This window comes from Cryptomeria japonica, chromosome 3, assembly GCF_030272615.1.
Source record: "Cryptomeria japonica chromosome 3, Sugi_1.0, whole genome shotgun sequence".
Classification (NCBI taxonomy): domain Eukaryota; kingdom Viridiplantae; phylum Streptophyta; class Pinopsida; order Cupressales; family Cupressaceae; genus Cryptomeria; species Cryptomeria japonica.
Genome location: NC_081407.1, coordinates 51112772 through 51137419, shown reverse-complemented (window position 1 = coordinate 51137419; position 24648 = coordinate 51112772). Strand labels below are relative to the sequence as shown.

At 33.4% G+C, this 24648-nt stretch overlaps 1 protein-coding gene across 2 annotated transcripts in view; it reads right to left on the bottom strand.

Annotated features, from left to right (window-relative positions):
- The window catches only part of LOC131078181 (truncated transcription factor CAULIFLOWER A-like), a 235677-nt gene that overhangs the window by 140601 nt on the left and 70428 nt on the right, over window positions 1–24648 (bottom strand). For both annotated transcript variants that reach the window (XR_009371911.1, XM_059218050.1), the window contains exons 2-5: window positions 23340–23418; window positions 4271–4332; window positions 4064–4163; window positions 3790–3831 (exon numbers count right to left, since the gene is read on the bottom strand). Coding sequence is in view for 1 of the 2 variants with exons in the window: in XM_059218050.1 (XP_059074033.1) it covers window positions 3790–3831; window positions 4064–4163; window positions 4271–4332; window positions 23340–23418 (283 nt within the window). In the remaining variant the exon portion in view is untranslated. The remainder of the gene's footprint in view (window positions 1–3789; window positions 3832–4063; window positions 4164–4270; window positions 4333–23339; window positions 23419–24648) is intronic.

The window sequence follows — 24648 nt, the reverse complement described above, 5'->3', positions numbered from 1 at the left end:
CCCAAGACCTGGAGGAACTCGGCCTTTTGGGCTAAAATAAAAACGTTTTAATGTGCTCCCTTGCTCTTGATTCACTCTCTTACTTAAATGAAATTTGGGCCTTCTACATGTTTTGAACGATTTAAAATTTTATGTGAAAGGGGCCTCATTTGCAATTTCGGGTCTAAGGGGCCTTTCGAGAGACTTTATTTCAATGTTTTCTTGCCTCCTTACTCAAATTTTGAACCCTTGAAGGTAAATGCTAGATTTGCTTTTCAAGTTAAAATTGATTCCCCTTCAAATTTCGGCCCTTCGATTAAAACATGAAGTTTGAAAAAACTTCATTTGTCTTCCTTTGCCAAATTTCGGGATTTCTAGCCTAAACGTGAGATTTTAGCTCAAGCCGAAGTGCCTTTGCTCATGATTTTCGGCCGAATTTGGTCTTTTGCAAGACTTTCTTCTCAATGTTTATGTGCCTTTTCACCAAATTTCGAGCGTGAAAGGCCTTTTCAAGAGATTTACTTTTAAGTTGAAATGTCGTGCACCTTAGTTTTCGGCCGATAGAGGTGAAATGTGAGATTTTATTTTAAATGCTCATTTGCCTCCCTTTTGTTTTTCGGTTTATTGACATGAGCGAATATGTCTTACTCTCCTTTTCGGCCTATAAGCCGACTTTGTGAACTTGAACTTGCTTTTGGTGTTTCATGCTCAATGAGTGAGGTCGCGAGACTTAGAGCTTTCGGCTGAATGGGAGGGGGGAGGGGGGGTTTATTTTGCATGGTTCGATTTTTACCTTCTTTAAGATTTTTTCGGGCAACTAGGTCATTTTGCACGAATTATGGTTTTCTTTTTTTTCGGTTGAATGAGGTGAGACTGCGCAAATATGAATCCTTTAATATTCGGCTTAGAAGCCAATTTTGCGAACCTAAACTCTTTTGGGCCTATGGAGCTATTTTGTGAGTTTCTTCTTTTATGGATTTCAAGCCTTTAGTCTATTTGGTGCGATTTTATGTTGGCCAACTTTAAACTTTAGATCGCCCCCCTTAGTTACATTTCCATGGGCTGAATTGGAGGAGCAAATATCGGGCCTAAATGGTGCGATTTCAAACCTTGAAACAAATTCGACATCCTATGGTGTTTTGACTTTGCCCTCGCCCTAATGCAAAAAATCTCGGGTATACTGATCAAACGGCACTGTTTTTGCTTCATTTTCCCTACGATATCGAGATTTACTTCGGCTTTTTAAGGGCATTTGGAAGAAACTCAGAGCATTTACCTCCTCTCTTTACGTAGAGCAATGGGCATAATCCAAAAATCGAGGGTCCCCTGTCACGGACGGGGATGTGGTGCAAAATGCACAACACATTGCAACATCAAGAATTGACAATAAGAACCTTGGGGTTACCTTAATTGATCACATGATTTAGCATTTTGGGTTTCCTTATTCAACAGAAGATAGAATACTTTGTATTTTATTCTATGTTGGAGAGTGTCACAAAATGTCCATTAATAAAATTACCACTAGAAGAAGGATATGAGCTTGGAACCGATATGAGCTTTCAAGTGTTAAATTTGAGATATATTGGATCTCTTTTATGTTCAAAAATCCCCAAAAGGGGCAAACCCAAAAATTCAAAAAAACCAGAAAATAAAAAAGTCTCAAAAGATTTCTCAATAGATGAGTAGCAATTCCATATTTTTTATTATCTACATAATCCTTCGGTTCCTCAACTTCATAAAGATTTGAATGCACAACTACACCCTAGGAATTTGTATGATTATGCATCTGCAAGGGAATGTAGAATCCACAATACAACTGCACATGATGAGCTGAATTGCTTGATCTTCTTGTCAAAGGTGGAGTTGACAATACAAGGAAATATCTTCTTTTGAGATATACCCAAACCAGTCATACTTGAAGAAGTCAATCATTTCAATATTCTAGAAGTGATAAATCAAGCATTCACAAGATTCTAAAGGTGGACCGAGAGTTAAATAGGAGTTGAGGATAGATTATGTTTGTAAGAAATACTTTTGCCTAATTGGTGTAGGGTACACAGTACAACCCACTCTGAGATTACATGTCCACTATGTGAATTGGTAGTCAATCATGTTAAATTTCAGTTGGGATTACAGCAAACCCAAAATACATTAAAACTAGAATTTTATGTGGAGGGTCTAGAGATGATTTTCCAACCATGAAGTGAGACTTAACATAACAAAAATACCAAAGAATGGAAAATATTTATTTTATTTATTGATTCAACATAATAGAACGGTTACTACTTGTTCACTAGACTACTACATGCAAATTATAGTTGACGCATAGGCCATGATAGGCTTATTATAAGCTTGCAAGCAAATATAATAATAAAATCAAGAACAAGACTCAAAACTCATTTCAATGAATCCTAGGGGTGTTTAACTTTATATATCAAATTTGAGCAGGCATGATCCACGTCAACCACAAGATATCCAAACACTCGATGTACTGTTAAATATGTACCTCAACATAAATTTAATGGTGAAGCTCCATAAATTAATGAAATTTGTAGCAATTCTAGCTGGAGTTGCCTCTAAATCTCATTCTTCCTCATGATGTGTTAGGTTTGATGCTACAAGTAATGAAAAGGCTCCACAAACTGTTCCTAGTAAACACTACGCTATCTCCCTTGCCTGAGGATCTTTTGAGATTCAGATTTATAAAATCTTGTCAAAATATCCAAAAACTTGAACATTTTTGATGTGTTCCTAGTTGATGTAATAAACAGAAATACATTAAGGTACTCTAGGATGCTCCTGCATCACTATTAAATCCCAAAATAAGACAACATGCACATTCAACTTAACTACAATATTCTTTACTCCCTTAAGTTCCTAGATTTCTCTGAAATCAAAGTATTTATAATTCAATTATCCAATCCACCAATACTTTTGGAATTAAGCTTCTTATGTAGCTATGAAGATCAAATTGTAGTCATGGCGCATGATTATAATTTTAATCAAGCACACCACCGACCATCATCATTTAAGAGCTAAGCACATTCCAACTTATTATTACATTTACTATTTATTTATCTTGTTATTTACTTGTTGAGCCAATCTTCACCATAGATTTTAATGTATTTTTTTTATTGATGAGTCTATCTTCTTTTATATCTATTATACTTGTTAATATAAGTATAGATCTACAACTAGTTTGATGAAATGGATATTTTAATAAAAGACCTTAAGAAGCTAGTAATCATGAGAAAAACTCCTACACCAAAATGATGCTACTTCTAGATAAATTATATACTTAGAGATAAGAAGAACAACCATCACACTTTTGTAAAAATCCAAAAACTAAAAGGAATCTTCTAATCGTAAGATAAGAAAAAGTTAATATAGAATTATTATAGCATTAAATATTTATTAAAGAAATTTTAATATCTTTTAAGTTATTCTATTTAAATTCTTTAATAGTTACATATTTAGTGTTTATTTATATATTTTTAAAATATAATGAGAATGAAAATATTTCGAGAATCCATGGTAATGCATATTGAACCATTAAGAATGCTAACTAATTAAACAATTCAAGGGAAGGTTATTTATAATGTATAAATTATAAATATCATTTTAAATGGATTAACCTTTTTAAAATAATCTCCACTCTCATCTTTTGATTCCTAAAGAAAATATATAACATTCTTTATGAATTATAAATTAGTTGCAAAAGAATAATAAATATCCAATTAAAACTATTTTAAGTGATAAAATCAATGTATGATATAAATAATATGTTTTTAAAAGGAAATTATGTGATACCTTCATTTTCAGAGATCTGATATATTCTAGTGAAATTTTATCCTGCAAAATTATATAATAGTTCTCTATAAGATAATGTAAATTTAATTAAATAAATATAGAATACTATAAGTTGGTTTTTTTTAATTTTTTTTTAAAACAATATTCAAAAAAGTAGATTCAAGATACAACTTCAAGGTTATCTTCTAACTTTGATAATAGTAAATGTATTTCAAAAAATATAATAAAAAAAATAATAAAATTTAAAACAAATTTTAAAGCTATTATAAGTTACCTTTCTTGAGTGTATCTTCCTAGCACTCAAACTCATTTTCTTCTCAATACATTTCAGCTCCTTAAAATTTAACAGATCCAAATCTTCACCATTCATATGCCTATCATAAAAATAACATTTCTTATGGATAAAATAGATTAAATTTAATAAAATTGATAATCTATAAAACAACTATTAAAATGTCATAACATATTTAAAATTTCTTACTTGTACATTTTTTCTAAATGTGTCAACCTTTCCTCCAAGTTCTCCATTTCCAAACCTAGTACCTATTGAAACATAGAGTTAGTCATAAACTAGTAACAAATATTTTATGTGTTTTACATTAATTTACACATAAAGATAATTATACTAGTGTACTCATTTCTAAAGGGTAAAAAAGTATACATGACTTAAAATGAATATTTAAAAAAAAAAAATTAAATAAAATTTTATATTTTATGCTTTCTGTTTAACATTATGTAGAAAGTCTTAAATTTAAGAATTTTTATAGAATTTAAAACCCAAGCAAAATACTTGTAAATTTGGAAAGCGATTTATGGTTTGCAAGTTAGAGTAACTACTTATATCATCCATCAAGAACTAGATAAGGCTCTAACTACGAATGAATCTCCATAACATTTTTTAAGTTACAAAATTTTCATACTTGGATCATATCAATAGTAAGGGAAAGGAACCAATAGTTGAGCGCATTCCAATTCTTGTGATAAAATTTGTTGATTTAATACCCCCATACTTGCTGATTTAATGTCCAACTTTTGTACAACATTGCACTAATAGTTGTATGATAAGTACCAATAATAGAATGAAATATACCATTTATTGTGAAAAGTAACCAATCATGTGATGCCACCTTAGCTGCACAAGCATTGGGGCCCTTTTGCAAACCTATTGGTCTCACTTTTTTTTGGTTTGTTTTGGACACTTTGGCAAAAAGCATGCAGATGTGGAATCATATTTGATGATGTGGCCCCGAAACCTTAGTTATAAGCAGGAGACTTGCCAAGTAAGCTGCTGTAAAAAATTCAAAGTGATTTGAAATTTTCACGTAAGATTTTGAGAAGCGTGAAGTTATGGTGCACAACTACTGGGTCCTCTCCCCTATTACAAACCTATAAAAGAATCCAACACATTTATGTATTTGATGAGCCTATTAAGGTAACCAACATATGCCTCGCACTTTCCATTTATTTTATTTCATATCCAACACAATAGAGTATGCTGAGAACATACCAACATTACTAAATTATGGATCAAAGCCAACACTTGAAAGTTGAACTAGAATACTACACAAACCAAATAAACATGTCCTCCAAATCACATCCCTTGGATCTGCATATCCATAAGCCACCAAATAATTCCAAGACCAATTTGACAGATAGGCTTACTATCAGAAAACAATAACAATTGAACTCATCATATGGGCAATCAGAGGCCCTGGACAACTGATAGTACACCATTTACAAAACATAAACATTATATCCAAATCCGCACATCATGATCTTCATAATCTAGAAGAATGCTAATCATTCTTCCCTTGGAACAATAAATACTCTTTCCTGCATATTGAGACTTCATGTATTGTAACCTTTCCGAACCAGCTTATGTATGCAAAACATCAATACTAGGCAACATCTAAACATCTAATCTTGGATATTTACTAAACACTTACAATCAAAGACAAACATCAACCATATAAGACCAATATCTGTGATAACACAATATATCAACAACCATCATCTTCAGTTTTCCATAAATCCCTATCATAACTGAATACTTGATACATATTCTACACAAACCAATTGTGACAACCAGACAAGGTAGCAATTTTTTCACACAGAACATAAGTACTCTTACCTATATATTAATGCTTACTCAACATAACTATCAAACAATATACAACTTCCCATCTCCATATAAAAACATCCACAACTATAGATATTTGGAAAGCCACACACATAAACAACAACACAACCATCAGACAAAGCTTCAACATCTGAACCCATTATTAGCAACATTTGCACTAGTATTTCCAAACCATATAGTATGATTGATCATCAACTAAGCACCTGGAAAATAATCAACAACTAAATAATCAACCATCAACTACAACACATAAACTTAACATCATCAGACCATCAACTAATCACCATCCAAATCATCAACTCATCAACTTTAACACATCAATTGAACATCATAAGACCATCAACTAAACACTAGGAAAATCATCAACTGAACTTCAGATAAATCATCACAAACACTAGTCAGGTAGGCCATATTTAGCATATGTAAAAGTGATAAACTACATCAATTGATTATGACAAATTCCATACAAGTCTGATATTAATGACAACACAATAGAGCATTATTCAATTTTCCAACACTCTCTATGCAAAAGAAGGACCAAATGCTTGGGCGATTGATAGTGGGTCTTCTAATCACATGACTGATGATAGAAGAAAGTTCATTAATCTTGAAAAGTGGAATGGGGAATCAGTTAAGTTTGGTGGCAAAGAGTTTTCTCATATTTGTGGCAAAGGAAACATAACCATTGATAGAAGTAACAAGGCAGAAGATGTTCTCTATTTTAAGGTATTGAGACATAATCTTCATAGCATTAGTTAGATGTGCAACAAAGGATACAAACTTAAATTTGATGAGATATGCTATAAAATCAAAAAGTGTAGCTCGGGAAGATTGATTGCAGAAGGAACAAAGACTGGTGGAAATATTTATCTAAAGGAAGCTAGAGCAAGTTTTCTAATGGCTCGAGGTAGTGAATGTCAACTTCTGTACAAGAGGATGGGATAGATGAATTTTGATAAAATGGTGAAGATCAGCTCTACACAAGAAGTAACAGATATGTCAAATATTATCAAGCCTACAAATACATTATGCAAGGAATGTCAGATGGAAAAGTAGACAAAGACAAGATTCAAGAGAAAATAGTATTCTACTACAAAAACCCTTCAAGCTGATACAAATTGATCTATGGGGATCAACGAGGACAAGAGGACTAAATGGTGAAATGTATTTATGGTACTTGTTGATGATTACTCTATAATAACATTGGTTACTTTTATAAGAAGAAAATAAAAGCCCTATATAAGATTAAAGCTTTCAAGTCTATGGTTGAGAATGAGATAGATGCAAAGATCAAATGCTTAAGGTATAATAGAGGAAGCAAATTTACATCAAATGAGTTTAATAAGTTTTATGAAAATTATGATATTAGGAGATATTTGCCTGCTCCTAGGATCCCTTAGTAGAATGGGATAGTCTGCCTACTCCTAGGACCCCTCAGTAGAATGGGGTAGTAGAAAGGAAAAATATAATTGTTAGAGAGATTGCTAGGATAAGGTTAAAGGATGCCAATTTACTTGATGTGTATTAGAAACAAGTTGTCGATACTATTATCTATATTCTTAACAGAGCGCGGGTAACGATAAAAAATTCTACGACCCCTTATAAGCTATGGCATGAAAGAACTACTACTATTAAGTATTTAAGAATTCTTGGAAGCAAATGTTAGACTAGAAGAAATGATGAAGATCTTGGAAAGTTTTATTCAATAACTGATGAAGGAAACTTCCTTGGTTACTCAACAAGAAGCAAGAGCTACAAATGTTACAAGAGAATCAGGAATATAGTTGAAAGCACAAATGTTAGAGTCGATGAAAACTAAAATCAAACCATAGAAGAACTTGAGGATTGCAGATCAAAAGGTGCTCCCTACATTGTAGAAGAACAAATTAGAGCAAGCTAATATTTGTTTTTTTATCAAAGATGGATTCTAAAAAAATTTTCTGATGCTATTAAGGATGGAGGATGGTTGAAAGCAATGAAAGAAGAGCTTGACTAGATTGAGTAATATCATACATGAGAACTAGTCCCTAGACAAGCAAATAAAAATGTTATAGGAACAAAGTGGGTGTTCCCGAATAAACTGAATGAAGAAGGAGAATTAGGAACAAAGCCAGATTGTTTTGTAAAGGATATTCTCAAGTAGAAGGAAATAAATTTGAGGAGACTTTTTCTCTGCTGGCTAGAATGGAAATAACTAGCATTTTTCTTGCATTTGCAACTCGCAAGAACTTTAAGGTGTACCAAATGGATGTCAAATTAGCATTCTCGAAAGAAGATTTAAAATAAGTGTACATAGACCATCCTGGTGGTTTTTAGTTGGCAGAAGATCTGAACATGGTCTACAGACTAAAAGATACATTCTATGGACTCAAGAAAGCCTCTAGGAGTTGGTATGCAAGGTTGATTGTGTTAGGTCGCGGAGATAACTGAGAGGGGCGGGGTGAATCAGTTGTCAAATAAATTCAAACCAAAAACAACTTAACCAACTTAAGGCTTAATACCGGTAAACCAGTTAAGTATGCCGGTAGACAGTTTTAACAGTTAATTGCTATACTGGTAAAGATTAATGCATGAAACATAAACACAAAGTCATCCACAACACATAACACCAATATTTGTACGTGGAAACCCTATAAGGGGAAAAACCACGATGGGAAACCTTACCCACAATCAGATGATACTACTACAGATAGTAAGTGTACATAAATGGGGTCTGCACATGCAGAAAGGCCAACAGCCTAGAGCTCACTGCTCAATCACAACATGGGAGTCACACTGACTACAGTTGGATGGTTAAATACAATAAGAATGTACTGCACAAAATAGCATCTTCATATGCTGGATTCGGTACCGATGTAATGCTGATATGCTTTCACAAAAAGCTAGCTTCAACTTCAAATGATGTCTACGTGTATTGCACTGCTTAATCTCGCATATACCTTCACACAATTCTTTTTCGCATCCCGCACTTGATCTTACAAATAAGATCTTACATTTATACCATAACCTAAGACCAATTTTAGTAGGTCGGCTCTACAAGATATTACAATAAAAACATTTTACAAACAATATAATATCCGATGCAATAACTGATTGAACATGTCGGCTTAATGCATTTACAACAATAATTAATCATCTCCATAGCGTGCCATGCTAATCTGGAAAAGATAAACCTCACGGTGTAACCCTAGACCTATTTGCCAGTAAAAGCAAATATGTAAATATGAATATAGCAATGATTTAATTCATTAAGATAAGATGTCCACACATGTCTTCGATATTACCAACTGTCTTCCATATCATTCCAAGTGCCAGTGATCATTATATCCTGTCGGTGAACCATATACCAGTAACTGTGCAATAGTTACTTGCTTGTCGGTGAATGTTGCTGGATCTCCGAAGTGCTAGTGTTTTAGTAGGTGTTGACATCAATGACAAAACCATACCAAAATACCAACAATCTCCCCTTTTGGCATTGATGGCAACACAAGATGGAAAAACCATCAATGTGCCAAAACAGAAATGCCAAATACCAAAAACCAACAATCTCCAAAAAGATCATAACCAGAAATCAAAATACATACAGAGAGTAATAGTCTCTCCCAAACAACAATCTCTCCCCCTGGGAGCAACATGTGTTATCCAAAGTTTTTCAATACCAATCTCTCCTCAAAAGATAATGTGTTTTTCCATAGATATCTCTCCCCCTTTGACATCAAATGCCAAAGTTACAACAAAACTAAGTTCATATACAAAATACCAATCAATTCAATATACCAACTACTTCCCATGAGAAGTAGCTTCCTCATCAAAGACCGGAATAAAAGATTTGTCTGTTAATTTTGCTAGTTGATGACAATCATCAACTTCCTAAGTCTCTACCAGTGGTGGTACGACTCCAAGCTGATCTCTGATATATTCAAAAGTCTCCTTAGGCAAAAGTTTTGTAAGAATATCTGCAAGCTGTTCTTTAGTATTCACATAAACCAGTTTTATCTCCTTTTCTTCAACTTTTTCCCTTAGAAAATTCAGTTTGATAGAAACATGTCTTGTTTTAGAATGCAGTACTGGATTCTTAGATATATCAATTGTTGCAGTGTTATCATAATATATAGTAATAGGTTCCTTGCATTTTACCTTTATGTCTTTCAACATTTGCTTAAGCCATAGTACCTGTGTACAGTTAGTTGTTGCTGCAACATATTCTGATTCTGCTGTTGATAAAGATGTACAACTCTGTTTCTTACTCAACCAAGAAACTAGTCTGTTTCCAAGAAAGAATGCTCCGCCGGTGGTGCTTTTCCTATCATCCACATCTCCTGCCCAATTTGCATCTGTGTATGCACATAATTCAAAGTTTTCATCTCTAGGATACCATAATCCAATATTTATAGTGCCTTGTAAGTACCGAAAAATACTTTTTACTGCTGATTCATGATTTTCTCTAGGATTACTTTGAAATCTTGAAACAATACATACTGCATTCATAATATCAAGTCTGGTTTGTGTCAAGTACAGTAAACCTCCTATCATAGATTTGTATCTAGTTGGATTAACAGGTGTAGATTCATCCCTTTGAGATAATTTGTCATTTCTAGTCATAGGTGTGCTTACCGGTTTAGAGTTCTCCATCCCAAATTTCTTTAGTAACTCTTTCAAGTATTTGGATTGACTCAAGAATATACCTTTGTCAATCTGTGAAATCTGCAATCCTACAAAGAATTTTATTTCTCCAATCATAGACATTTCAAATTCTTGCTGCATTTTAATAGAAAATTCTTTACATAATCCATGTTCTCCTCCAAAGATTATATCATCAACAAATACTTCTATAATCAAGATGTCATCATTAGTTACTTTGTAATATAAATTGATGTCTGCATTTCCTTTAGTAAAACCAATCTTCAAAAGATACTTATCCAATCTTGCATACCAAGCTCTTGGAGCTTGTTTTAATCCATACATAGCTTTTCTTAACCTACAAACCATATCATTGTCATATGTCAAAGAAAATCCATCAGGTTGTTCAATATAGACTTCCTCTTCAAAATCTCCATTCAAAAATGCACATTTAATAGACATTTGATACACTTTGTAGTTCGTGTGCTGCAAAAGACAAGAATAATCTGACTACCTCAATCCTAGCTACTGGTGCAAAGGTTTCATTGTAATCAACTCCTCCTTTCTAAGAATATCCCTTATATACTAGTCTTGCTTTATTTCTGACAACCATACCATCTTCATTAAGCTTGTTTCTGAATATCCATTTGGTTCCAATTACATTTTTATCTTTAGGCCGGGGAACTAATGTCCAAGTGTTATTTTTCTCAATTTGTTCTAATTCTTCTTCCATAGCTTTAATCCAAAATTTATCTTCACATGCCTCATTAATAGATGATGGTTCAATTTGAGAAATATGACATACCTCTTCATTTGCCAATCTTCTTCTTGTCATAACTCCTTTAAATTTGTTTCTAATTATCTGATCTTCAAAATGATTCAATCTTACATACCGGGGTGTCTTTGTTTGTTGTTGTTCTTCAATTATTGTGGAATCCTCAGATGGTACCGAGGTAACTAGATCTTCATTCCGTACCGGTGGATTTAGTGTAGGTTCATTTGTCAAAATTTTTGTTGCCGGTTCAGAGTCTATATACCTTGTAGTTCCTCTGAATTGTTCATTAATTTTTACATTTGTACTCTCAACAATTTTCTGCAATCTCTTGTTAAAACATCTATATGCCTTGCTCTTAGATGAATAACCAAGAAATATTCCTTCATCACTTCTAGGATCAAATTTGCCAATATACTCATCTCTTCTGATATAACATTTACTTCCAAAAATTTTGAAATACTTAAGAGTAGGAGTATTACCAAACCATAGTTCATGACGGGTCTTACCGGTTTCAGCTTTGATGTTAACTTTGTTGAATGTAAAGACCGTTGTGCTGACTGCTTCTCTCCAATACACATGTGGTAAATTTGCTTCTGATAACATACTTCTTGCTGCATCCAAGATAGTTCTGTTTTTCCTTTCAACAACTACATTCTGCTGTGGTGTCTTAGGTGCTGATAGCTGTCTTCTGATTCCATTCACTTCACAGAATGTATTAAAATCCTTAGATGTGAATTCTCCTCCTTGATCTGATCTTAAACATTTGATTTTCTTACCTGTTTCATTTTCAACCATTGCTTTGAACAGTTTGAACTTTCCAAGTGCTTCTGATTTTTCTCTGAGAAAAGTAACCCAACACATTCTAGAATAGTCATCAATGATTAGCATGAAATATCTATCACCTTGTAAGTTTTTAGTTCTAGCTGGACCACATAAATCGGTGTGAATTAAATCAAGAGCATTATCGGATTTTTTTGGTATACTTTTGAAACTAGCTCTAACTTGTTTTCCAAATTGACATTCCTTACACATTGTATTCTGAGGTTTGACAATTTTAGATAAGTCTCTAACTGCCTTAGTAGTACTGATCTTTACCATGCAATCAAAGTTTACATGACAAAGTCTCTTATGCCATAACCAACTTTCATCTATATGTGCAATCAAGCATGTCTTTTCACTATTATTCAAATGAAAGATATTACCTCTAGTCTGATTACCGATTGCAATTTCTAAACCAGTTCTATTCATGATTTTGCGTTTTCCATTTTTAAATTGTAACTGAAATCCTTTCTTAACTAATTCACCAACACTTAAAAGATTATGCTTTAATCCTTCAACATAGTAAACATTGTCAGTGTTATGCTTACCATCAAGAGATATTGTATCCTTACCTTTGATTGAAGAAGCTCTGTCATCTCCAAATCTTATTAAACCTCCATTGTATTCTTGAATGTTCAAGAATTTACCTTTGTCTCCTGTCATATGATGTGAGCATCCTAAGTCAATGATCCATTCATCCTTTACTTCAACTTTAGCTACTAGGGCTTGTTCTACCAGTTGAGCAGTAGGCGCCGGTTGATCTTCTGTTATAGCAACAAAAACTCATCCATTGTCTGCTGGATCCTCATCAGAATCATCAGTCACACCTTCATCAGCAATGTAACAAGATTTGTCTTTGTTCTTCTTAAATCTGTATCTCTGATATTCAAGATTAGGCTTGTATGTTCTTCTAGCTTCTTCTCTTAGTCTAGCATGTCTATCAGGGCATCTCGAAGCCATATGACCAATCTTATTGCAGTTAAAACATTTAAAGGGTGCTTTACCTTCATACTCACTTCCAACTGGACCTTTAGACATTTTCCTTGCAAACAGTGCTTCAAGTTCTTCAAGTTCTTCATTTTCTTTCCTGCTTTCTTCAAGTTCTCTTGCATAAAAGGCTTTACAATCAGATTTGTCAAATGATGGAGCAGATGATATTGATGCTTTAAAGGCTAAATCTGTCTTTATAGTAGCAACATGACCAAATTCTTCAATTTCAAAAGCTGAAAGTTTCCCATTCAATGTATCCCTAGTAACTATTGTGTTAGGCATTGTTCTCAACTCATTTATAGCAATAACCTTCATTTTATATGCTGGTGGCAATCCTCTTAAAACTTTTGAAACAATTTCATCCTCACTTAAGGTTCCTCCACAACATTTAATACCCAGAACAATTTCATTTACTCTTTCCATAAAAGCAGAAATCCTTTCATCTTCTTCCATTTTCAGATGTTCACACCTGACTCGGAAGCTTTCGAGTTTTGCAATTTTGACTGTGGAATCTCCTTCATTCAGTGTTTCCAAATGATCCCAAATAGCTTTAGCAGTAGACCTATATGATAGTCCCATGATTTGTTGATCTGATAATGCGCTCAAAAGTGTTTCTCTTGCTTTGCAATCATTTTCTTCATCTTTTGTCAAGTTAGCTCGACTAGGCTGACCTAGTACAACAGCAGTATAACCATTCTTTGTAACTTCCTAGATGTCTTTTCCAATGCAATTCAGATGTGTCCCCATTCTGATCTTCCATATGCCATAGTTGGTTCCATCAAGTTTAGGACTGTACTTCCTGAAATAGTTAGTAGACATTGGATCTCCTCAAGCTGTTAAACTTCTGCAAAAGAGGACTAGGCTCTGATACCAATTGTTAGGTCCCGAAGACAACTGAGAGGGGGGGTGAATCAATTGTCAAATAAATTCAAACCAAAAACAACTTAACCAACTTAATGCTTAATACCGGTAAACCAGTTAAGTATGTCGGTAGACAGTTTTAACAGTTAATTGCTATACCGGTAAAGATTAATGCATGAAACATAAACACAAAGTTATCCACAACACATAACACCAATATTTGTACGTGGAAACCCTGTAAGGAGAAAAACCACGGTGGGAAACCTTACCCACAATCAGATGATACTACTGCAGATAGTAAGTGTACATAAATGGGGTCTACACATGCAGAAAGGCCAACAGCCTAAAGCTCACTGCTCAATCACAAAATGGGAGTCACACTGACTACAGTTGGATGGTTAAATCCAATAAGAATGTACTGCACAAAATAGCATCTTCATATGCTGGATTCGGTACCGGTGTAATGCTGATATGCTTTCACAAAAACCTAGCTTCACCTTCAAATGATGTCTGCGTGTATTGCACTGCTTAATCTCGCATATACCTTCACACAATTCTTTTACGCATTCCACACTTGATCTTACAAATAAGATCTTACATTTATACCATAACCTAAGACCAATTTTAGTAGGTCGGCTCTACAAGATATTACAATAAAAACATTTTACAAACAATATAATATCCGATGCAATAACCAATTGAACATGTCGGCTTAATGCATTTACAATAATAATTAATCATCTCCATAGCATGCCATGCTGATCTAGAAAAGATAAACCTGTCGGTGTAACCCTAGACCTATTTGCCGGTAAAAGCAAATATGTAAATATGAATATACCAATGATTTAATTCATTAAGATAAGATGTCCACACGATGTCTTCGATATTACCAAGTGCCTTCCATATCATTCCAAGTGTCGGTGATCATTATATCTTGCCGGTGAACCATATACCAGTAACTATGCAATAGTTAGTTGTTTGCCGGTGAATGATGTTGGATCTCCAAAGTGCTAGTGTTTTAGTAGATGTTGACATCAATGACAAAACCATACCAAAATACCAAGAGATCAAGTATTTACTTCAGCAAGGTTTCAAGAAAGGTACCACAGATAACAATCTTTATTTAAGGTTGAGAAAGACAAGTTTTTGGTAGTTGTTAAGCATGTTGATGATATTATGTTTGGTGGAGATGATGGTGTATTTAAAAAATTTACAGCAAAAATGTAGAACGAATTTGAAATGTCAATGGTTGGTGATTTGTCTTTCTTTCTTCGACTTCAAGTTTCTTATCTAGATGATGGTATCTTTGTTTCTCAATTTAAGTATATTAGCAAAATATTCAATAAATTTGGTATGAAAAATTCTAAACGAACGAGTACCCCCATGGCTACTGCTTATCATTTGAATAAAGATGATGAGCCTCTAGGAGTGGATCAGACTCTCTATAGATCTATGATTGGAGGATTACTATATTTGACTACTTCTAGACCTGATATCATGCATGCAATATGTTTAGTTTCCAGATATCAAGCTAATTTTGAGAAAACTTATGAAAAAGGCTATTAAAAGAATATTCAAATACTTGAAATGAATTTCGGATTATGGTTTATGGTGTAGGAAGAAAAACGAATTCTCTTTGAAGGTGTATACTAATGTTGATTGGGTTGGTTGTGTGTGTTGAACACACAAATACACTGAGAAGAGGGTGTTGAATTAGTGTATACTTTAATACTTCTAAAATCACTTTTCAACACTCACAAGTAATTAACCATATAATGCAATGTGAAGATCAATAACAAAACACACAACACCAGGATATACGTGGAAAATCCAATATAGGAAAAAACACAGTGATAAAATGCTGCTTGGAGCTACTGTCCAAATCTAGCCTCACAAATGTGTCAACTTATTACAATTGATTTGAAGGCACCAACCTTCAGGAGACACCGAACCCCAAACTCTCTGGACACCAATCCAAAGGAGCACCAACCCCTTTACAACATACAACACAACAATCTTGATGTAACAAACTTAATGCCAAGAAAATGAATCAAAATGAACCTCTATAGTTTTGATTTGTCTATTCAAAAATTTGGTTCACACACTTTTAGTTCCGCAAATCTCCTTCTCTACTACTCAAATTGATACAACAATATTTGCTCTTACTCTATTCTTCTTCTCTACAATTCCTAAGTCTCTCTTCTCAACAAAAAATCATCAACATCTAGATCAATTCACATTCTATTTGTATGCTTTGTATTCAAATCTATTAAGTCAACCAATGCCCAATTTGACGATACCTCATCAAAGATCATACAACAATTTGTTTGCACCATAATCATGCCGCATGATTTGTACATCTTTCTATGCTTGCAATAGGGATCATTCATTAAGTTGGTTTGCAATCTGTTCTTATCATCACAACATAGAAAATCCATCTCATTTTGAAACACATCATAGTTTGTCCAACTGTATTCAGTAGATAGTTGTCAAAGTCGATTTGTGCAAGTTCCCAGAATGCCTTGTTATCGCACCAAAACAAGTTCCTTTAGATTTTTAAATTTGGATTGTTGATCATCTTGGTTTGACCAAAAATTTGGTCATTGTTGCCACCGTGGCGGTTCCACATGCCATATCTTTTTACAACTTCCAGACTCTCCCTAGGTCTTCATTTGTATATCACACCGAAAAGACTCGAAAAATCTCTTGTCGACACACTCCTTCATATTTCTTTTAGCCTTCTAACTAAGCTCTCAAATTGTATTGGAGAGACATGGAAAGATCTCTCTTCAATAGGTCATGTCTCATCGACGTGTGTTCAACCTTAGTCAGCACTTTGAATCCATATACTTTCACAACAGATTGAAGACATATCACAACATCAATGTGACTTAAGACAAGTCTCATCAAAATGGCATTGTCTTACCGATATCGACATCATGGATCCCACACAACTTGTCAATTACCATATCGGTGTGACAATATCACATTGAAGAGAGGAGTTTATATCTCTTATCGATACCACATCTCTCGTCGATGGCCCTTGTCAAAGCCATGATCGAAGAGACATGACAATGTCACCTCGATGCCCACTTCCACAGTCGCATCGAAAAAACATTGACATCAAAGTGACCTGATCAACTCACTCCTCAAAAGCATAGTGTCTTCTTGATGCCACTTGCCCAAGGAACACTCCAAATCAAGTGGCAAAACATGTGATCCCTATCTCACTTTACCAACTGTGTGTCGAGATCTATAAATAGTCGATAGCCTTGCTACACGATCCATGTGGGATATAATTAAAACATAACTTTGTCCATTCAACACACAACTTGCTTGAATATATATTGCATTGTCGACACTTCCCAAGAGTAAACCTTTTCACATCAATGACAAGATTATTAGACTGAAATCAACAGTGTGGATGATAGAAGAAGTATCAATGGAAGTGCATTTTCCTTGGGAGACAAACTGGTTTCCTATTTCAGTAAGAAACAAGATTAAGTATCTCTCAATAGCATAGGTTGAGTGTAATGTTGTAGCAATCTACTGCACTTAGGTGATGAGGATGAAGAAAATACTAAAAGTTATTAAGGTGATATGGATGAAGAAAATACTAAAAGTTATTAAGGTGATGCCTTATGAGCCCATTCCTATTATGTGTGATAAATACAAGTGCTTTAAACATTTCAAAGAATCTGGTCATGCATTCAAGAACTAAAGACAATTCTATCTGGTATCATTTCGTTAGAGAGAAAGTTGTAGAGAAGGAAGTCAAAGTGGAGTATTTACCCACTAAGGATCAGATTGTAGATATCTTGGCTAAGGCACTTTTAAAGGATACTTTTGAGTGTCTTAGATAGAAGTTATGAGTTACTGCCTCGCCTTTTCTAACTAGTGTATCTATCTAGGTGGAAAAATTCAAGGCATATCCTTTGTCTCTTTGATTGATGTAGTTGTTGCTCTTAGGGGGAGCAGGTAGTAGGTTAGTTACTATCCAATGGGAAGAATTTAGAAATATGTAAAGAGAAAAAATGCTAAATTAGAAAGAGGGGGATAGTTCAAAAGAATGTAACTGCCGAAACAAGTGAAGACATGCACCCTTTGTCCTTGATGTCAAAGGGGGATAGATCTAGGATGAGCAATATAGGAAGAGATACTCTTGAATATTGATTGTTTTTTTCAAAAGGGGAGAGATGTTGGATAGTACTATATTGGAGAGATACTATTTAAAGGGGAGAGAATGCAGATATGGGAGGAGAAAGCATTGCATTATGTAACCATTTCTAAGTGTTTCCATCAATGACAAAGGAAAACATTATTGGCAATATTTGTTGTCGTTGATGTCAACTTGATGTCTGATAATATGTGTTGTCTTTGATTGTTGGCAATTGTTGTATTGTCATTGATAACATATCTAGTATGATAGAGAAATTGATGGAAGTTGTCGGTTACAATTATTTTGTGTTGTGGACATCCACCTTCATTGTGTCTAATGTCTAGACTCAGTTTGGTAACTAATGTCTATGCTATAATGTATTGAAACATGATGATAATATCTTTAAGATGAGGATTACATGCATTGAGATGCATTAAGATAAGGAAAGGCAGCATGGCAATAGATGGAAATGTTTGTGTTGACCTTGTGTATGCTACAGAATGGTTGTTATATCTCTTGGTTGTTCCTGAGTGAAAAGATGATGTTCCCGAGATATTTTGGTCCTTGTAAGTTTGATGGAGTAAGTTGTTCTCGGAAAGTATGCTAAAGAAAGTTTGGAAGAATGCTCTGTATTCCTTAGCATTTGATGATATGGTCTTGCGTATTTGGACATGATGTCGATGCTCTATGGATACTGCACTCCCATCTTTTTAGATCCCTGATGTTGCAGCTAATATGGTTAGTGATTGTAGTGTGCTAAGAGTTTGGCTACCAGTCAACATTGGTCGATAAAATCATATGCATTTCTTCACATTGATGTTTCAAGTGTTGCATCTTGGAGGATATGTTTATAATTTTTTCTCTATGTCTCAGTTCAAGTTCAAGGTGCATTTGATGTCTGCAAGAGTTGGTAATCGAGTTTATTCATGATTGTTTCATTTGGCCCTCTAGAATGAAGTGTCTTGTATTAGTTGTGTTGGGCCAGTATGTTTTTGATGTGAGTGGGAAATAAATATTCGGAAATGTTCTTTAATGTTCAAGGAATGCCTATGCATTCTTTTTCTTGATGCTAGAAGATCTGTTTGTCGCTACATTGGGTTGGTCTTTGTGTTTCAAGGTTTTCGCCAACAAAATTTGTTCTCTTTCTTGCAGTGTATGCTTGGGTGCCTTTGCTTGCATTGAAGGTTGTGTTACTCTGTATTTGGGTCTTACATTGGAGCACGAATATCTGCATTAGGTTTATTGATATGGAAGATACATTCTTAGGGCCAACCAGTTATGTGCTACATGGTTTATCTATGCGTAACCTTGTTGTCGACTTTGGAGGATGTATATTAGCATGTGTTATGTTTGGAATCACCTAGAAATATTTGTTATGATATTTTGGGTCCTTTCTATCTCCTAGATTAGACCACTTTCATCATAATTATGTTTTGGTGGCAGACTTGTTAGGACTTATGCTTGTCCCCTATTTTCGCTAACCTAATTGATATTTATGATGAAGAGGATGGTATATATAGAAGATCAATTTTGTATGAATGAAGCCATATATGTGTGAATCAATTTGTGCGCTACGCTTACATAAATACGTCACTTGTAGAGTTAGTAATATGAAGTTGAGACAAAAGAAGTGTGTGTTGATTGATTTGAAGTTGGTCGCTTGAGACAAAGATTCAAGGGCAGTTTCATACTTGGAGATTGTTTGAAGTAGTATGTTGAAGGCTTATTCATCTTGATTCATACATTCATGTACCTTGGATGGAGATAGTGAATCTCCCAAGCAAGTTACATGTGGCTTGCCTCATTCAGTGACTCTTAGCCTGCAAGTTACTTGTATCTTGTCCTGGGGTAGTGTACCTCAGCCTACAAGTCCTTTAGAGAGTAGTGAGATTCCTTAGCAATGAGCCTACAACAATATTGTAATCTTATTCATATATTATGAGTTGGCTCTCACCATATTTTTTCCCTTTTTGGAAATTCCATATAAATTTTGTGTTCTCTTCTACATAGTGTTTATTGTTTTGTCTTGCATTGTTTAATAAGGTTAAGGTTGAATTAACATTCATTTGTGAAATAAAGTTGAAGTTATTAATCAAGATTGATTCACCCCCTCCCTCTCAATCTTGTAGTATGTTTAGCACTTTTGAGTATCTTTCAGAGGGCAGATTTGAAATATCATTTGATTAGTACTTCACAAGAAGAAGAAAGAGAAGAGAATAATTGCGTAAGGCTAAAGAAATCAAGAAGCAAGAAGTTCAGTTAAAGGTGGAATCTCAAGGTATCATGAAGAAGGTGGGCATTGAAGAGAAAGAGCCGACACAAAAGATCATACAACTAGAGGATAACGGTATTTCAATTAATGCGATTTCATAGAAAGGATGTGATTATTTGGATGAAGTTAATACAAAATTAGTATTTCTGTTGATTATGAAGATAGTTCAAAATATTTTGATATTGTCAAAGAGATGCTCTTTGAAATTAGTGAAGAGGAAACTCTCTTTATACAAGAAGAGAATGCGTTTAACATGCAAGATGATGGAGGGTCACTTATTCAAAATCAAGAGTTTGGTATAAAGAAAACGGTTTTGACACATGGTGATCCTTTGATGGAGTTACAGATTAACATTGTCCATTAATTTTCTTTTAAGAGCAACATTTTGGTTAGCCCTAACTCATGGGTTTTGGATCACAAAAATGGAGTTACTGAGAAATCTCTTTTGCCAAATGAAAACAAGCTCCCTACAAGCAACCAAAGGTATGATAATATTTTAGATCTGTCACTTTCCTTTTGACATTTTGGAGATCATGGAAGAGGGGTAGATCATTCTTCAACATTTTATAGTATATGAGATCTAGTTGAATCTATCCAAATGTGATACAAATAATTTTTCTATGGTTTTGACTTATTCATGCATGATAATAAGGGGCCTCAGTTCTTTTTTTGAGCAATCACAGAAATTTAAACATTCAAATCCCTTTGAAAGCTGAAATACTTGATGGTTTCATATCATAGTCACGACAAGATTTTCTATTCCACGGACCTGAATAAGTAGGAAGCTAGTTATAACCCTGAGAAAAAGTAAGGTATTTTTTGAGTTCTATGCTACGAAGACTAACATGATTAGTGAAGTTCAATATATGCAGCTTTTGGAGAAAAATCTCATTATTGAAGATAAAAGGAAAGAAAATTAGAGTATTCTCTCAAAAGCATTTAGTCTTGATAGTAAGAAGTTTGGAAAGGGTTATTTTTAATGCTTTAACATTTACACATCCCATGGTTTCAAGTTGGTTTTATCTTCTTGATGAACCTGCATTTAAACAAGCGATAGTGTTAGAGGCAGAATCAAAATCTTTAAGAGTAGAAGATATAAAGGAACATCTGAATGACTCCAAGGACAATACTATTCAATACACAAACCATGCCATCAGCACTCTTGACATATAAGAGAATGCAACACTGAGATTTTTGAAAGGCCAATGGAGGTAATCAATTCATATTTTGTATTTCACACACTGTGATTTTTCACAACCATTTGCAGGAGAATCTAAGGGGGTAGAAAGTTGTTTCAAGATGAAGAATATGCAAGTTGTGATATTCACCGACGAGCATCATAGATTTATTTTTATCATTCCACTGCTTCACAATCAACAAAGAAGAGCATTGAGATATATGCTTCTACGATGATTTTTGGAAAGGATATTTTAGCATGCCATGGATTGTGCACATATTGATCAGTCGCATATTTGCAAGAAGCCCATGAAGTATAAGTAAGTATAAATTCTTTACTTATAGGGTGACTTTCCAATTCATAGTGAATCAGCTGAGAAATTTTGAATTTATTTATGTTGATGATATCTTGATGTAGAACTAGTTTTGGAAATATTCTTAGGAGTATTTAGATATATCTATGGGTTTATTTCAGCAAAACAAGCTCTTTCATCAGGCACCTCCTCGGGAGATTGATATCGCACTCATGGGTCAGGACATCGACACTCAAAAATGTGAAGTTACAGGAAATAGATATGATGGGAATGTTTTCTTTCTTGAGCAAGTAATTTATACAAGGTTACTCCAAACCATCATGTCCACCTCCTCGGGAGATTGATATCGCACTCATGAGTCAGGACATCGACACTCAAAAATGTGATGTTACAGGAAATAGATATAATGGGAATGTTTTCTTTCTTGACCAAGTAATTTATACAAGGTTACTCCAAACTAGCATGTCCACTATGACATGATAGCACTACATAATCCATGTATAAATAATTTCGAAGGGTTTCTAATTTTGAATGGTTGATGTAGCATTCAAATGCTTATAGCGGAATAAATAATCATTGTATGGTTAATTCCAATTTTTGTATGACCTATATTTCTGGTTTACTACTACTATATTCCATTTATATTGATGATCATAAAATTCCTTGATACTGGATGGCTTTTTGCATTCTTGTATATACATCGAAGTTGATATGAACGCATTCATTAGTGCTGCAACTTATTTTCCAATAAAAATTTCAAAGATGGGAAAGAATGATTTTTAGATTGTGGTTACTCATGCAGATTTTCCAGCCCTTACATAGTTTCCCATACATATATAAGGGACACAACATGGTTTTCTTCTCAATTAGCAGCAAAGCAATACTAGCAATATGGTGTGATATGAAAGTTTTGTATGACTTTTGAAGAATTATGGATTGTATGTTGTCTACTGAATTCTTCTTGTTATAGATCATTCCATCTCTCAAGTTGGGGTAATGTATGAGTTCGTTATTGAACAAGTTGGTATTCTGTGTTTCTTATTGATAATAATTGGCTATCAAATTATCAAAAAACCTATATATTTAATGTTATGTTATATTTATTGTCTCTTAGAAACATATATCTTATACGTCAAAATAGATATATTTTATAATCATTTTTTATATTTATTTCTACTCAAATAACAATTAATATTATTCACTCAAATTATCTTTTGCTACAAAATTTACCTTTTAAATTCCTAATACCTAATAGTTCCATAAAATATTTAAAGTGATATAATAAAATTAAATCTTAAAAAGACAAATTTTTAAAACTAGATTACAAAATGAATTGAAATAAGAAAATGGTCATATTATTACTTAACTATTTTTAATTATTATCATTAAATTCAATAAATATGATAAGTAAAAAATAATTATACCTCTAAATGTTCTGATGATAGTTTGTTGCGTCCCAAAGAAGCACCATGCTTTTGATACTTCCCAGTTATTCTGCTCATACTTTATCAAAGAATCACTCCAATCACTTAAACTTGTATCAAGTAAAAAAATGTAACAAATTAATATGTTTTACATAATTCTAAATTTATCAATTTATAATTTAATTTAAACTTAATAAAAAAATATTATTTATAAAAATCTAACAGAAATAAAATAATTTTTGTTGTGATTATATTTTTCTTGTTTAAAAAAACAAAAGATGAAAGAGGTCAACAAATAGGTAAGAATATTGGATCATGAAGGCCAATGCTATAGATATAGTCAAAGTCCCTTATCTTATAAAATATATGTTTCCTTCACATCACATAAGCTTGATATTAATGTTCGGTCAACACTAATATGACAATATTGTTAAAGATATTATTTAACCTTTTGGAAAACCTCATATTGTTCAATGAATGCGAATAAAATCTCTAAACCTCTAACAAAACTATATCCTAGTAATCTCACGATTATGAGTAAAAGGCACGAAACTCAAGATGGCCCATTCTAGGGACTAAAATGGAAAAACAGTGTAGACCGAGGGTCGATATAATTTAAAATTATATTATATATTAATTTTGAGATTCCTCTTGAAAATAATAAAATTATTATATATAAAATGAGAAGATTTCTTGCAAATATATATTGCTTGAAATATAGACGGAATTTACACTAATTCGTAATATAAAAATATTAACATTTAAATTGAAATAGTTAGACTCTAAAATATGCTTTAAGAACTCAAACAACTTATGGCTAATGGATTTTTTATTAAGCAGTAATAAATCAATTAATAAAATATAGTCATATGTATTTTTTTATTTGCAGAATATAAAATATAAAGAAACTTCATAAAATCAATTTGAATAAGGACATTGATATATTGATATTTAGTATTTGAATTATAATATAAAAGTTATAAGAATATTAATTGATGTTCATTTTCATTTAGCAACAAAATTGATGATAATCTAGGGGTTCGTCCCATAGTGTGATGGTTAAGTCATAGCATTGTTGTTATTGCCACCAACATTCAAATCTTGCTAAGCTATTGTGCATGTAGGCCTTGTGCCCTCCTTGATCTAATATGCTCACAAGTTTGAACCTTCATGTCAATGCTATTGGTGTCCATGCAAAGTACCTTGTGCTCCAAACCCTCATTGGGCTAGTGCGTTCATGACTTTTGAGACCTTGTTTGCCAACTTTTCTTTTGGATCTGAACTATTCATGTTCATGTTGTGCATTCAT